The sequence below is a fragment of the Zingiber officinale genome, chromosome 3A (genome assembly GCF_018446385.1).
Source record: "Zingiber officinale cultivar Zhangliang chromosome 3A, Zo_v1.1, whole genome shotgun sequence".
Classification (NCBI taxonomy): Eukaryota; Viridiplantae; Streptophyta; class Magnoliopsida; order Zingiberales; family Zingiberaceae; genus Zingiber; species Zingiber officinale.
In genome coordinates this window covers 135,132,932-135,147,287 of record NC_055990.1, presented here as the reverse complement: position 1 = coordinate 135,147,287, position 14,356 = coordinate 135,132,932, and the positions used below count along the sequence as shown (strand labels likewise).

Sequence of the window (14,356 nt, the reverse complement as noted above, 5' to 3'; positions counted from 1 at the left end):
TTTACTATTTAAACAGGAAATAATTCTAAAAAAATTTTTGTTTAAATTAAAATATACCTCATTCGGGCCTTCGGAAACGAGTACGGACTCGTGGCTTGTTTCGGGTTCAAACCCGTCTTCATCTTCCGACTCGTCTTCTGTTTCGTCTTCGCGGGCCATCAGTGCGAGGTGGCTCTGATGTTTCTGCTCTTCTTCCTCCGATTCGTCCGAGGAGTCGTCCCACGTTGCTTTGAGTGCCTTCTTTTTGGTTGTCTTTGGTTTGTCGAACTTCAGTTTTGGGCATTCGTTCTTGTAATGTCCCTTTTTATTGCAGCCGTAGCAAGTCACGTTCTTTTGTTCTGAGGGAGAACTGATCTTTTGAAGATCCTTTTTGCTGAAGCTCCTTTTTCTCCTAGTGAATATTTTTCTTACCAAGTTCACCAGGTGTTCTTCGTCTTCAGAATCTTGGTCGGAATCTTCTTCAAATTCAGGCTTGCTTTTCTTTTCTTTGGTGGAACCTGCAAATAAGGCTATACCTTTCTCGGCTCCAGCATTAGTTTGTTCATGTAATTCTAATTCACAGAAAAGCTTATCTAACTTTAACTTGGAAAGATTTTTAGAAATTTTGTAGGCATCCACTATTGATGCCCACAAACTATTACGTGGAAAAGCATTTAATGCGTACCTTATTAAGTCTCTATTTTCCATCTGGTGGCCTATCGCATGAAGCCCGTTGAGGATATCCTTGATCCTCACGTGGAGCTGATTTACCGTTTCACCTTCCTGCATTTTTATATTAAAAATTTTATTTAAGAGCAAGTCTCGTTTGGTTACCTTGGCGTCGCTCGTTCCCTCGTGCAGCTCGATCAATTTGTCCCACAGCTCTTTAGCGTTTTTGTGTGGACCGACTCTGTTTAGTTCTTCTCTTGTTAATCCACACTGTAGAGTGTTGATTGCTTTATTTTCTGTTGACGCTTTCTTCTTCAAATCAGCTGTCCAGTCTTCAGGATCCAGTATATTCCCGGAAGTGTCTGCTGGAATTTTGTAGGGTCTCGTAACGCTCATCCACTGGTCGAAGTCTGTTTTGAGGTAGACTTCCATGCGCTTCTTCCAGTACGGAAAATCGTCCTCGTTGAAGAGTGGAGGTTGTACTGTGCTGAAGCCTTCTTGTTGGGACATCCTGTACACAGATAAATAACCAAAAAAAATCCAAGACTTGGTCTTGGATTAGTAGTGCGGGAAGAGAGAATAGAAGAAAAATCTAGATTGGTGTTGCACCAATTTAGATTTAATTGCAACAAAAAATATTAAAAAAATGATAAACCAGTTTTGAGTTTAAGTGTAAAACTGAAGACCGAGAGAGAGAGAAAAAAAAAGGAAACAAAAAATTTCACCCCAGTCTGATTGGTGGTTGCACCAAATCAGAGCGGTACCTGCTCTGATACCACTTGTAGGACCGTTAGATTCGATAGAGGGGGGGGTGAATATCGATTCGAAAATGTAGAGTATAAACGCAGCGGAAAAGTAAATGAACACAGTTGTTTTTACTTCGTTCGGAGTCTGTGACGACTCCTACTCGAAGGCCCGTGGTCCTTGACCACTTTCGTTGGGCAATCACTAACAAGTCGAAATATGATTACAGAATGAATACAGAAAATGCTAGTGAAAACAAAGTAATACCGACAAGGAAATTAAATAAGAAACCGAAGGAGCACTTTGTCGGAGCTTTGTTGGCGTCGCACTTGACGTTGAGCAGCAGGACCAGCAATAGAAGAGTTCTCTGATTGATTGATTGATTCTGAAGCTCCTGCCTGGGGCTTCTTTTATATGTTGTTCCGGGCGCCTGGATTTCTTCCGGGCGCTTAGAATGTGACGTAGCTGCTCAAACCGTGATGCTCCACGTGGCGACGACTTGGCTGGATATAATTTGCCTTCCGGGCGCCCGGATCCCTTCCGGGCGCCCGGATCCCCTCCGGGCGCCCGGACCACTTTGTTCCAGAAAACTCCCTTTTCCTGCAAAACAAAGTTAGTCCGAGGCAATATATTGTTGGTTGCTACTCGGAAAGCCTATAGGTTCCACTGTACAAAAATTTTGTACAAAGGTTTGAACCTTTTCCTAGCTACCATGTGTTCTTTTAAATTAAATTTTGGATCTCCTGCGGAACTTAACACGTTTGATCCAAAACTTAATCTATTTGTTCTTTTAGGTTTTGACTTGGATCTCCTGCGGAACTTAACACGTTCGACCCAAGTCTCCTTAAGTTATTAATTCCATTAAATATTAATTTCCATAAAAGGTTCCCAGTACTGACGTGGCGAGGCACATGGCCTTCTTGGATATGGGAGCAACCACCACCGACTAGACAAAACCTTTAATAGAAAGCTAATATTTAATTTCCTAAAATAACTTTAGGTTAACCAAAGAGAACAATCAAATCACAAGGAAAAGAAAGAAACAAAAGAACACAACTTCGAAAAAACATATTCGAAATACTAGAGCGTAAGCCTCTTGTATTTGGTATTATTTCCATAAATAACTAGCATGATGCGGAAATAGAAATTACTAGTTATACCTTGTAGAAAAACCTCTTGATCTTCTACCGTATTCCTCTTCTAACCTCGGACGTTGTGTGGGCAACGATCTTCCAAGATGAGATACCACCAACCACCTTCTTCTCCTCCAAGCAAGGTTCGGCCACAAAAGAAAAGCTTCACCAAGGAGAAAAACCAAAATACTAACCAAGCTCCAAGAGATGCTAGCTTTCTCTCCTTCTTCTTCTTCTTCTCCGAGTAGTATCCGGCCACCACAAGAGCTCCAATAGAAGGGTAGGGTTCGGCCACCACAAGAGGAAGAGATGGAGAGGTTGGCCGGCCACACCAAGGAACAAAAGAGGGAGAGGAATAATAGATGTTGTGTCTTGTGAAGGCACCTCACCCCTTCTTTTATATTCCTTGGCCTAGGTAAATTAGGAAATTTAATTACAATAAATTTTCCTTAATTTCCTTGACATGATTTAATTGAGAGAAATAAAATAAAATTTCCCCAATTAATTTGTGATGGCCGGCCACATCATTGGAATACAAAAGAGGACAAGTTTTAATCAACAATTAAAACTTCCTAATTTGTTTCCGGAAATTTTAAAAAATAAAATTTCTCTTTAAAATCTCTTCATGGTTAATAAAAGGAAATATCTATAATTTTAATTTTATTAACATGTGAATAATTTTAAAGAGAAAATAAAACATCTCTTCCAATCTACAAATAAGGAAAGAGATCTAATCTCTTTCTTTAATCTTTTGTAGATCTTTTACAAGAGAGATATTTTAATTTTAATTCTCTTTAAAATATATCTTCCACATAATAATAAAAATTAAAATTAAATTTCTTTTTTAATTTTATTTGGCCGGCCCTACTAGCTTGGGTTCAAGCTAGGGCCACCACCCAAAATTATACCTAGGCCGGCCCTAGCTTGGCCGACCCCCAACTGGTGGGTATAGAAGGTGGGTATAGGTGGGTATAGTACTCTATAAATAAGAGGCTACGATAGGGACCGAGAGGAGGAATTGGTTTTGGTCTCCGATAAAATTAAGCATCCCGTGTTCGCCGAACACACAACTTAATTTTATCAACGATAATTCATTCCACTAGAGAACTATCATTGAACTACCGCACCAATCCCAAATTACATTTTGGGCTCCTTCTTATTATGAGTGTGTTAGTCTCCTGTGTTTAAGATATCGAATGTCCACTAATTAAGTGAGTTACTGACAACTCATTTAATTAATGTCTAAGTCCAAGAGTAGTACCACTCAACTTTATCGTCATGTCGGACTAAGTCCACCTGCAGGGTTTAACATGACAATCCTTATGAGCTCCTCTTGGGGACATTATCAACCTAGTATCTCTAGGACACAGTTTCCTTTTATAATCAACAACACACACTATAAGTGATAGCATTTCCCAACTTATCGGGTTTATTGATTCATCGAACTAAATCTCACCCATTGATAAATTAAAGAAATAAATATCAAATATATGTGCTTGTTATTATATTAGGATTAAGAGCACACACTTCCATAATAACTGAGGTCTTTGTTCCTTTATAAAGTCAGTATAAAAGGAACGACCTCGAATGATCCTACTCAATACACTCTGAATGTACTAGTGTAATTATATAGTCAAGATAAACTAATACCTAATTACACTACGACCTTCTAATGGTTTGTTCCTTTCCATTCTGGTCGTGAGCTACTGTTTATAATTTATAAGGTACTGATAACATCATCTTCTGTATGTGACACCACATACTATGTTATCTACAATATAAATTAAATGAACAACTACAAACAAATGTAGATAATTAGACCAAATGTGATTCTTTATTCATAATGAATGTTTACAAAGCTTAGGCTTTCAGTATACACTCCAACATATATAACCTGCAACATAGATTGTTAGCACATTTTATAATAGTATGAATTAACACAAATAGTATGACTTAGATTCCGTCTTTCCGAGACCGGAATCTAGTCACGATCTCGACTTAGACATCCGAAATGGATCTAAGCCGGATCGACACCTAATGTTCCCTTCCCGGGAACGCGTCCTCGCAGTCACTCCCCTCCAGTGACTTACCTCACTTACCTGCCAGACGTCCGGTCAGCCCGTCGACCCGTCTGGACTTCTCGCCAAGCGTCCGGTCAGCCCCTCGACCCGTCTGGACTTCTCGCCAAGCGTCCGGTCAGCCCGTCGACCCGCTTGGACTTCTCGCCAAGCGTCCGGTCAGCCCGTCGACCCGCTTGGACTTCTCGCCAACTATCCGGTCAGCCCGTCGACCTAGCTGGACTTCGCGCCAGACATCCGGTCAGCCCGTCGACCTGTCTGGACTTCTCCTGCACACTCGATTAAAGTGTCAGATAACAACAAAACTAAGTTAACTTATTTGTCATTCATCAAAACCTAGGTTAGACCGTTAGTGCTACCCGCACCAACAAATGTTTCCTCATAATCGATATCATACTCTTGAGAATAACCTTTAGAAACAAGACGGGCTTTGTATCATTCAATAGATCATTAGATTTAGTTTTAATCTTATATACCCAATGAGAACCAATAGTGTGTTTTCCTAGTGGCAACGAAACCAAATCTCATGTATGAGTTTGATGCAAAGCAATTAGTTTCTCAACTATAGCACTCTATCAAAGTGGGCTATAAGCAGCTTCTCTATAGGATACAGACTCAAAAAGATAATAAATAGATGCAACAAATGAAGCAAAAAAACAAGAATAACAAGAGTAAGCAAAATCTGGTAGTTTAGTAGACTTACGAATACGAGTGGATTAACGACGGTAGAGAAAAGAATCATTCGCAACCTAAGGAGATGATTGGGTAGTGGCAGAAGGAGGAGCATGTGGAGGGGATATCTCGGGAATCAAAGTACCAAATTTAGTTGAGTTACTAGTAGGAGCTGTGGGTGAAGCTTCATCAGTGTCGGTATTGAAAGGATCAATGCAAAACAGATCATACTTTGTCATATTATGTGAACTAGAGAGAATAGAAAAGATTGGAATATGCTTAAGAAACACAATATGATGAGAGACATACAATTTTTGACTAATAAGATTAAAGCAACGATATCCTTTTTGACTAACACCATAACCCCAAAAGATACAAAGAGCAGACCAAGAGGAAAATTTACTACGCTCGACATGTGGATGAAGGACGAAGCAAGTATAACTAAAAATATGCAAAGAGGAATAGAGAGGAGTATATCCAAATAATTTTTCAAAAGGTGACAAACCTGAATTGTGTGAGATTGGAATTCTATTAATCACGTGAGTAGCAGTAAGTATTACTTCTCTCCAAAAGGTACTAGGAACACTGACAGATAATAAAAATAAATAGGTTGTTTCAACAAGATCTCTATGTTTTCGTTCAGCTACACTATTCTGTTCAAGAGTATTTGTATAAGAGGTTTGATGAATAGTACCATTAGAAGCAAATAAATATTAAAAAGGATTTAAAGTGTATTCACCCCCCCCCCCCCTCTCTCTCCCAAAATCATAATGAAAATACTTTATGATACTAGAATATTGAGTTTTCACAAGAACTTTGAAGTTGTTGAAAATGGTAAGATATCAGACTTATGTTTCATAAGATAAACTCAAGAGTAACGAGTGCAATTATCAATAAACGAAAAATAATACATTGACCCCTCTTTTGTAGGAATAGGAGAGGGTTCCTACACATCAGAATGGATAAGATCAAATAGAGCAGAAAAAAAAACTTTTAGAAAATGATAAGGTAGAAAATTTGGCCACTTTACAACCACTGCAATTAGAAATATCAGAACTTTTTAAAGGTCCTAATACTCCTATAAAAGTTAAAAACTACAAATGAGACGCTGAAACATTACCTAAACAAGAGTGCCACAAATAAAAATTAGAAGATGAACGACCAGATGATAAATCCACGCTCGAAGTTACAACTTCTGGTATTTTGAGTTGATCTAAAATATAGAGTCCTCCTTGCCTACGACCTGTCCCAATCAGCCTTTGAGATTGCGGGTCCTGAACATAAAATTGGTTGAAGAAAAAGAGACTAGGTATCCAGACTTACAGAATTGACTAACAGAAATAAGATTTAAAGTAAGACTCGGAATATAATAAACATCAGTAAAAGATAAACAATATGTAATAATTGAACTGATACCTACTAATGATATAAGAGTACCATCAGCAGTCACGATAGATATAGATGAACGGGGAGAAAAAGAAACAAAAGATGATAAATTAGATGACATATGATGGGAGACACAAAAGTCCAAAATCTATAAGGATGAAAATATACCTGAAATATCAGACGATGATAAACCTATATGAGAGGAAGCTGACATGGCAGAGAGCTGTAAAATAAGGAATTGTTGAAACTGCTCCAACATATACGGATCAGATTTCCATGAAGTATCTACACGGCCATGTATGATAAGAAAACGAATAATGCTCAAAATAATCAAATTGTAAGGATACATATCTGTATGATCAGTAAAAATAAATGTCGGGATGACCCGTGGTTACACAAAGAATCTGAAGCAGAAAAGGATGTCAAACGTACAAATCGACAACACAGAGTGTCGACATCGAAATTGGAAGAAAAGAGTGTCGGTACTAAAATCGACAGCATAGGACGTCAACGTCAAAATCGATAGAAAAGAATGTCGACGACAAAATCGACAAAAAAAGAGCACCGGCGTCAAAATCGGTAGAAAAAAGTGTCGATGTCGAAATCAGTAGGATAGAACGTTGACGCTGAAATTGAAAGAAAAAAATGTTGACGTCGAAATTGACAATAGTAGTAGGAGACGATAATAATAATAGGAAATAATAACGGAGTGATAGCAGAAAAAAAAAATTAGATAAAAAAAAACATAACTATGATATTACGTGAAAATTAAGAAAAAAAATTAATTATATTATTAAATTTAAAATTGATACGTACAAATATAAAATATTTAAGTATAGAATTTTATATAATTAAGTTACTCTAAATATATCAGAGAAAGAAAATTAAATTATCTTAAAAATTATAAATAAATGGTGAAACGACTGAAAGAAGGGTGGCTTCTGTGGTTGGTAGAGCACCGTCCAGCGCATGGGAGTGCAAAAGCGAGGACCATTTGTGTACTTGGAAAAGACTTTTATGCCCTACAGCGCCGATAAGGGTGAAAAACCAAATACACTGCGGAGGAAAGAAAGAGAAAGGAAACGCGGGCAGATGAAGAAGAAAGCGGGAGAAAAAATAGAATTAAGAATAGAGTGGCCGTGATTTTGACGTTGATGATATCGATGGGAGGCCAGAAAAGGGATTTAGCACATGCACTACTAGCCGTCTCATTCCTTAATCACATTTGTGCTTGTATTAAAAATTATGAATTAGGAGCATTAATCTCATTCGTTCTCTCTCCTCCTAATCACACTACGTCTGATCCTGCGTACACTAACCGCCCTCCACTAGCCCAATAGTCCAATTACGGAAGAATATCGTGGGTCAGTCCTCTCCCCTCCGGCATCTTCCTGGGCATTAACATCAGGAACATGGAATGCCTTGCTGTGTCGACTGGCAGCGGTAAGTTTCGCACCGACATTGTACAATCTCAAAGACATACAACACTAATCTTAAATAATACATTAAAACCACGTTCCATATAATAGCTCAATCATTGTATCTATCCACCAATAATTTGTAAATTACCGCTGAATATATTCTCATTAATCTATTTTTGTTTTTAACTCTTTAACATTCTAAATCAAAGTGCCTAGTAATGACATTAATTTTTGTTAGAAATTTTAGCATATTTATCCATTCTTTAATCTGACTCTTATTACCAATTTGCAAGTGAAGCAATCGCCAAGTTGCTGTGTAATCTTTGCTCTTCCTTTCTTTAGATTACTCTGTGATCTTTGTACCATTATTGCCAAGTTGTTGTTGCACCACAAATAACAAAAAGGAATTAGGAAATTTGGTAAACTGTTTTTGTTCCCAGGCCCTTTTCCCTCTCCTCCGGTTGTTGGGTCTCCTTTCCTTCCTCCATAGTCCACCCCCAACAGTGATAGAGACCACCAATGGAGCGCAAGAGTCCAAAACCGAAGGCACTCCACCTCCAAGATCCAATTTTTTATCTTTCCTCTCAATCTTCCAGTCCTTTGAATACCAAATTCTAGCCTCTCTGCTGTTGAATTTTGCTTCCGGATGCTGCTCTGCGATTCTTCTGTTTCATTAGTGTGGTGAGAAAGGTAGGATTTTTATCGGGGAGTTGAGATGAGGACTGGCGATTGGAGGGTCCTTGTGGCGGCGCGATAAGAGGCGGAGGAGAAGGGGGAGAATGGCTACGAGCTTCAAGAGAGGAAGCGGTGCCGGCGGCGGCGAGGTGTCGGCCAGGGGAATGGTTTCGAAAAAGCGGACCTTTTTGCTTTGCCTTGGAAGCTTCTGTGTAGGTCTTCTCTTCACCACCAGGTGCGGATTTCCGCTCCTTTTTTTTTCATTGATAAATTTCTGTTCATTCTTTCCAGGATTTGATCAAAAAAAACATTTTCACAGATTCCAGTTTTAGATTTAGATTCCTTCTTATCTGAATTCTATGCATGTATGTATCAAGTTTTCTTTCTTTATCATTACAAAACCTTGATTTGGCAACTCTTCTCTCAAATTTCATAAGAACTCCATTCCTCTGAAACCTGAACTTCTTTGAGATGAGTTTACATCTAGTTTTGATCAAATCATGCTTGTACTTAAACATTTTTCTCTGGTGGCAGTTGGACTATGCCTGAAGCCAAGGGCGTCATTAGGACAACAACAGCATCAGATGGCAATAAGCTCAATCTCGTGTCCAGTGATTGTGTTCCGAGACCAGTAAGTGGTGTTAAAACTTCCAAGTGTTCTTAATTTCCTTCCAAATTACAGCAGATCTAACTTTCCAGATCTCCATCTCCAAGATGTGCATTGATTATTTTCTTTTATATTGTACCCTTTTTTTTTTCTCTTTTCATGTGTTCCAGAATAATGCAAAGCAACAGCCTAAAGACATCCTCAACAATGTTGAAAATACCCAGCAAGTAATCCAGTAAGTAATCTAAGGTTTTGTTGTAGATAGATCAGTTTCGATGAACAGTTGAAATATGAACATTTCTTTTGTTGCAGGACTCTAGATAAAACCATATCAGACTTAGAAATGGAATTGTCAGCTGCCAGAGCTGCTCAGGAGTCGATACTTAATGGTGCTCCAGTGTCAGAGACTCTCAAGGCAACTGAATCAGCTGGGAGGAGGAAATATCTCATGGTCATGGGAATTAACACTGCATTTAGCAGTCGTCGGAGAAGAGATTCAGTTCGCGCAACTTGGATGCCTCAAGGTTTGTTGTTGTACTGCCTACATTTGATGTGCTACTTGCTAAATGGTGAATTTCTTGCATCTGATCATCAAATTCTCAGGTGAGAAAAGAAAGAAGCTGGAGGAAGAGAAAGGAATTATTGTTCGCTTTGTTATCGGTCACAGGTCCGTATCATGCCTTCATCAGGAAATATGTTCTAGTAAATTCTTCCATTGTGAATCTTTTTATCAGCATTTAACATACTCATTTTAAGTTTCTCATTTGTCTCAGTGCTACATCTGGTGGAATTTTGGACAAGGCAATTGAAGCTGAACATAGAAAGCATGGTGACTTCATGAGGCTGGTTCGATTTTTCTCCTGGATTTTCATAAGAAAATAAAAACTATTCTGGATCTCATTTTGCTTCTACATCCAATTTCCAGGATCATGTCGAAGGCTATCTTGAGTTGTCTGCCAAAACAAAAATATATTTTGCAACTGCCGTCTCTATGTGGGATGCAGATTTCTATATCAAAGTAGATGATGATGTCCATGTAAATATTGGTAAGTATCACTATCTTTTTCATTCTTCATCCAAATCATCTAAATGTTCCAATCAAAGAGAGGATTCAAAACAATATACTACTTATAAACTCAGTTACATGATTGTGGAGAAAGTGCATGAATATCTTCAACAAGAAACATCAATGATTCAATCCTCTCACTTCATTTTAATAATCTTTTGATTTGTAAAATTGTGTTATGTTGTATCATCTACCTTCAAAAACGGCAGCAACTCTTGGAGCCACTCTGGCTAAGCATCGGTTGAAGCCTCGGGTATATATTGGATGCATGAAATCTGGTCTAGTCCTAGCTCAAAAGTAAGCATATGTTCTACACTATATTTATAGTCAAGAAAGTAAATGAAACTATTAATCCTAATAGCTGCTATTGAGCAGGGGAGTAAGATATCATGAACCTGAGTATTGGAAGTTTGGGGACGGCGGAAATAAGTACTTCCGGCATGCTTCTGGTCAGCTATATGCCATATCAAAGGACTTAGCTACTTACATATCCATGAATCAGTAAGTTTAACTGTTCTGATCACTTCATACCACGTTAAGAAAATTTTGAGACTGTATATGATTGTACTAATCTAATTCTTGTATCATTAGGCATTTGCTTCACAAGTATGCAAATGAGGATGTTTCACTTGGGTCATGGTTCATTGGGCTTGATGTCGAACACATTGATGATCGGAAACTGTGCTGCGGTACTCCGCCTGGTAAGTTACATAGCTAACTCCAGTGCATAGATTTCAATAGAGGCTTAAGATTTATTTAGATCAGTAGTCTAATCCATTCACGATACATGATTAAAGATTGCGAATGGAAAGCCCAGGCAGGCAACATCTGTGTTGCCTCATATGACTGGGCCTGCAGTGGCATCTGCAACTCAGCTGAAAGGATCAAAGAGGTTCACCAAAGATGCGGTGAAGGAGAGAAGACTCTGTGGAACACAGACTTCTGAAAGAATCATCCTATGCAATAACCTGCTTTGCACCACAACATGTGGGGTTGATGCAGAATGTGCTATGTTTATGAATTTCCTTTTTTCAGTGAGGGAATTGATCGTTGGAGTAATAAAATGAAAAGATCCCCAAAGCATTAAGGGAGAAGAGGTAAATAGATATAGAGAGAGGGGAGCGATAGGGCTCTCCCGTATTAATTCTTTGGAAATGTTTGATGGTCATCTTGTATCTTGTAACTCTTGTTAAGGGCTTCATATGCAATAACTGATCATTGTTGTTCCTTGAAGGTCGCGTGTATGTTTTTTTAGATGAAAGTAAATTGTATTAAGACTAATAATAATAAAATAAGATAAAATTTATTTAAATATATATGATGATATAATAAGAGATAAAGTTTAATGGGTACTAAAATAAGATAAAATTTATTTAAATATAGATGATGATATAATAAGGGATAAAGTTTAATGGGGTAAAAGGATCCATATAGTTGACCCTATCTAATAGAATTAGGCTTGATTGTTGTTGTTATTTGAAGGTAAATTGTATTAATAAAAGCTCATTAGCTTACATAGGGATCACTCAAAAATCAGAAGACATGCGTATTTCTAAACACTTTGTCAATATTCGGCACATCACCTTCATATTGATATCTATTTTGAGTTTGTCATATCAAGTACACTGATGTCGATATTCCCGGAAGGAATTAGAGAGAATGAGAGGGGCAATTTGGTCATTACACTATTTAGGGATTAAGAGGAGAGGGGGAACCAAGGGGAAGGGGACTTTTCTCGTGGTTTTTCCTCCGCCGCCAAGAAGGTGGCCGACTTCCTCTCAAGCTTCTCTCCTCGACGATGCCTGTCGTCGCTCCCCTTCTTCCTCCCATCGTCATCTCTACCAAGGACTTCAAGAGCCTCTTCTTCTCTCACGCTCTCCGGTAAGATGTCGTTCAACAGCTCACATCGCTGCTTCCCTCGTCGCGGAGCTGTTGTCGTCGCCCGCCAGCCGATACCTCATTTACTCCCTCACCTCTGACCCCGGTCGATTCTCCTCTCGTCGACCTCCTCTCACGCGGCCTTGGTACTATCTCAGACGCCACTGTCTCGTGGCCCTTCTCGCCACCACCGACTCCCCCTCACTGTTGTTGTCTCTGCCGTATGAGAGTGTTATCCCTTTCCTCCATCATGTCGTGCCCACCTCCTCACGCCTCACACACGCCGGTAGCCCGTACGCCTTCTCGCCACAGTCGACCAACTGCCTCCGGCGGTCGACGCCGCTCACATCTGGTCAGCACAGCATAGCCAGGCGACACTATCTTCAACGGCTGTTGCTATCCTCCAGACCATCCTTATCGCATGCCCTTTCGATCTATCTGGCAGCGCATGTTTGACGACATGCCAGCATTCCGCTTGACCTAGCCAATCGGATCCGTCTTCGGCTTCTAAGCCCTCGCAGCTATCGCCATTATGATCTAGTGCCTTGCTATATTTCAACATTGTAGTCGTTTGACTTGTGTAATATTTTTATGTTCCGGCCTTTGTGCCACCATCGTGTCCCGCCTGCACGCCGACGTCTTATCCTGGCTTGTGTGCTGATGTCTTATCCCGTCCTACGTACCGATGTCATATCCCGGTCTACGTGCCGATGTCACATCTGATTTCGTGCCACCGCGTCCGGCTTCACGTCATCAGATCCAGCTCTTCATCTAGCTCAGAGTCACCTACTCTTCCAGGTCACGACAACTCGAGCAGCGTCCCAATCAGCTCATCAATCCATCCGAGGGCGCCCCTGGGCTAGGGTATGTTCTCCGTGAATATTCTATACGCATTTCATTATTATACATCTTAGTCTGTTACTTACATATTCGTTGGATCTGCCTCGAGCATCGGGGTGCCAAGGACCAAGGCGACCCGGTCAACCCGGTCGCTGGCTACAGGTAGCGTTGACTAGAAGATTTCTGACGACTTGGTCAACATAGAAGTCATCTCAGCATACCCCCCTTCGGGACGTCGTGATTCAGTTAACATTCTATCCACCTCACCCAATGGTCCGTCTAACTCAAATTCCGGACATGATCAATGTGGCGCCATCTGTGGGAATCTTCTCCACCTATTCTGGAATGTGAAGATGGATGACATCGGGAGGTTCTCTGCCATTATCACAGTCTCAGAGGATCCTGACGAACATATTATCTTCTACCCTCACTCCATGGGTATTCGGGAGTCGAGGGATTGAGTTAGAGATTCAGTTGGCCGACGGGTTAATTTTTCCATTATATTTTTTCCTTAACTCCATGGGTATTCGAGAGTCAAGGGGTTGAGACAAACCCTCAGCCTGTTGGCATGGCTCCTCGATCAAGTACATTACGGGCTATGATGTCTTTTACGATTATAGGATCTACTATAACTCCCTGATAAGAAAGTAAGACCCTAGTTCCTTGATCAAAAACTAGGGTCTTCGATATTTGATCGGACACTAAGGGCCCAGCTCCCCGATCATACATTAGGGGCCCAACTCCCCGATCAGACACTAGGGACATAGCTTCCAGATCAGTGACTCACAGTACAGCTTCCCGATCAAGATCTAGGGGCCTCGCTCTTTGATTACAGGCTAGGGGCCTTACTCTCCGATCAGGGACTAGGGGCCCAGCTCTCCGATCAAGTGTGTTATAGGCTCTGCACCCTTCACCATGGGTTCTGCATCCTCTTACTGTTATAGGCGCTGCACTCTATTACTACTATATGCTCTGCATTCTCCACCTGTTTTGCATCCTCTTACGTCTACAAGCTCTGCTCCCTTCACCCACGATGCTCTGCTTCCTTCTATTGCTACGGACTCTGCACCCTTATATTGCTTTGGGTTTCACTCCCTTTAATGGTTAGGGCTCAGATTATTCTCTCCCTGGCTTTGTGGACATTTGGGAGTCAAGGGATTGACACTATTTTTCTCCTCGACTTCACGGACATTTGGGAGTCGAGGGAT

General features: G+C 40.2%; 1 protein-coding gene across 2 annotated transcripts; it reads left to right on the top strand.

The window, feature by feature from the left end:
- Positions 1-8,567: 8,567 nt before the first annotated feature.
- LOC122052499 (probable beta-1,3-galactosyltransferase 2) lies at positions 8,568-11,663 on the top strand. Of its 2 annotated transcripts, none has more exons than XM_042614046.1 (11): positions 8,568-8,969; positions 9,292-9,388; positions 9,535-9,599; positions 9,677-9,888; positions 9,968-10,031; positions 10,138-10,210; positions 10,290-10,410; positions 10,640-10,727; positions 10,806-10,931; positions 11,022-11,131; positions 11,228-11,663. In XM_042614046.1, exons 2-11 carry the CDS (start codon positions 9,299-9,301, stop codon positions 11,374-11,376), a joined length of 1,098 nt encoding a protein of 365 aa, XP_042469980.1. In that variant the 5' UTR covers positions 8,568-8,969; positions 9,292-9,298; the 3' UTR covers positions 11,377-11,663. The 2 variants fall into 2 exon arrangements, with proteins under 2 accessions (XP_042469980.1, XP_042469979.1); XM_042614045.1 differs by having other exon boundaries at positions 8,569-8,992.
- The last annotated feature ends 2,693 nt before the right edge of the window (positions 11,664-14,356 follow it).

Excerpts from the sequence above, each read along its gene's own strand:
- LOC122052499 (XM_042614045.1), top strand. The coding sequence starts at position 8,862 with ATGGCTACGAGCTTCAAGAGAGGAAGCGGTGCCGGCGGCGGCGAGGTG. Across the intron at positions 9,600-9,676 it reads AATACCCAGCAAGTAATCCA|GACTCTAGATAAAACCATAT; the intron begins GTAAGTAATCTA and ends CTTTTGTTGCAG. Across the intron at positions 10,411-10,639 it reads TGATGTCCATGTAAATATTG|CAACTCTTGGAGCCACTCTG; the intron begins GTAAGTATCACT and ends CAAAAACGGCAG.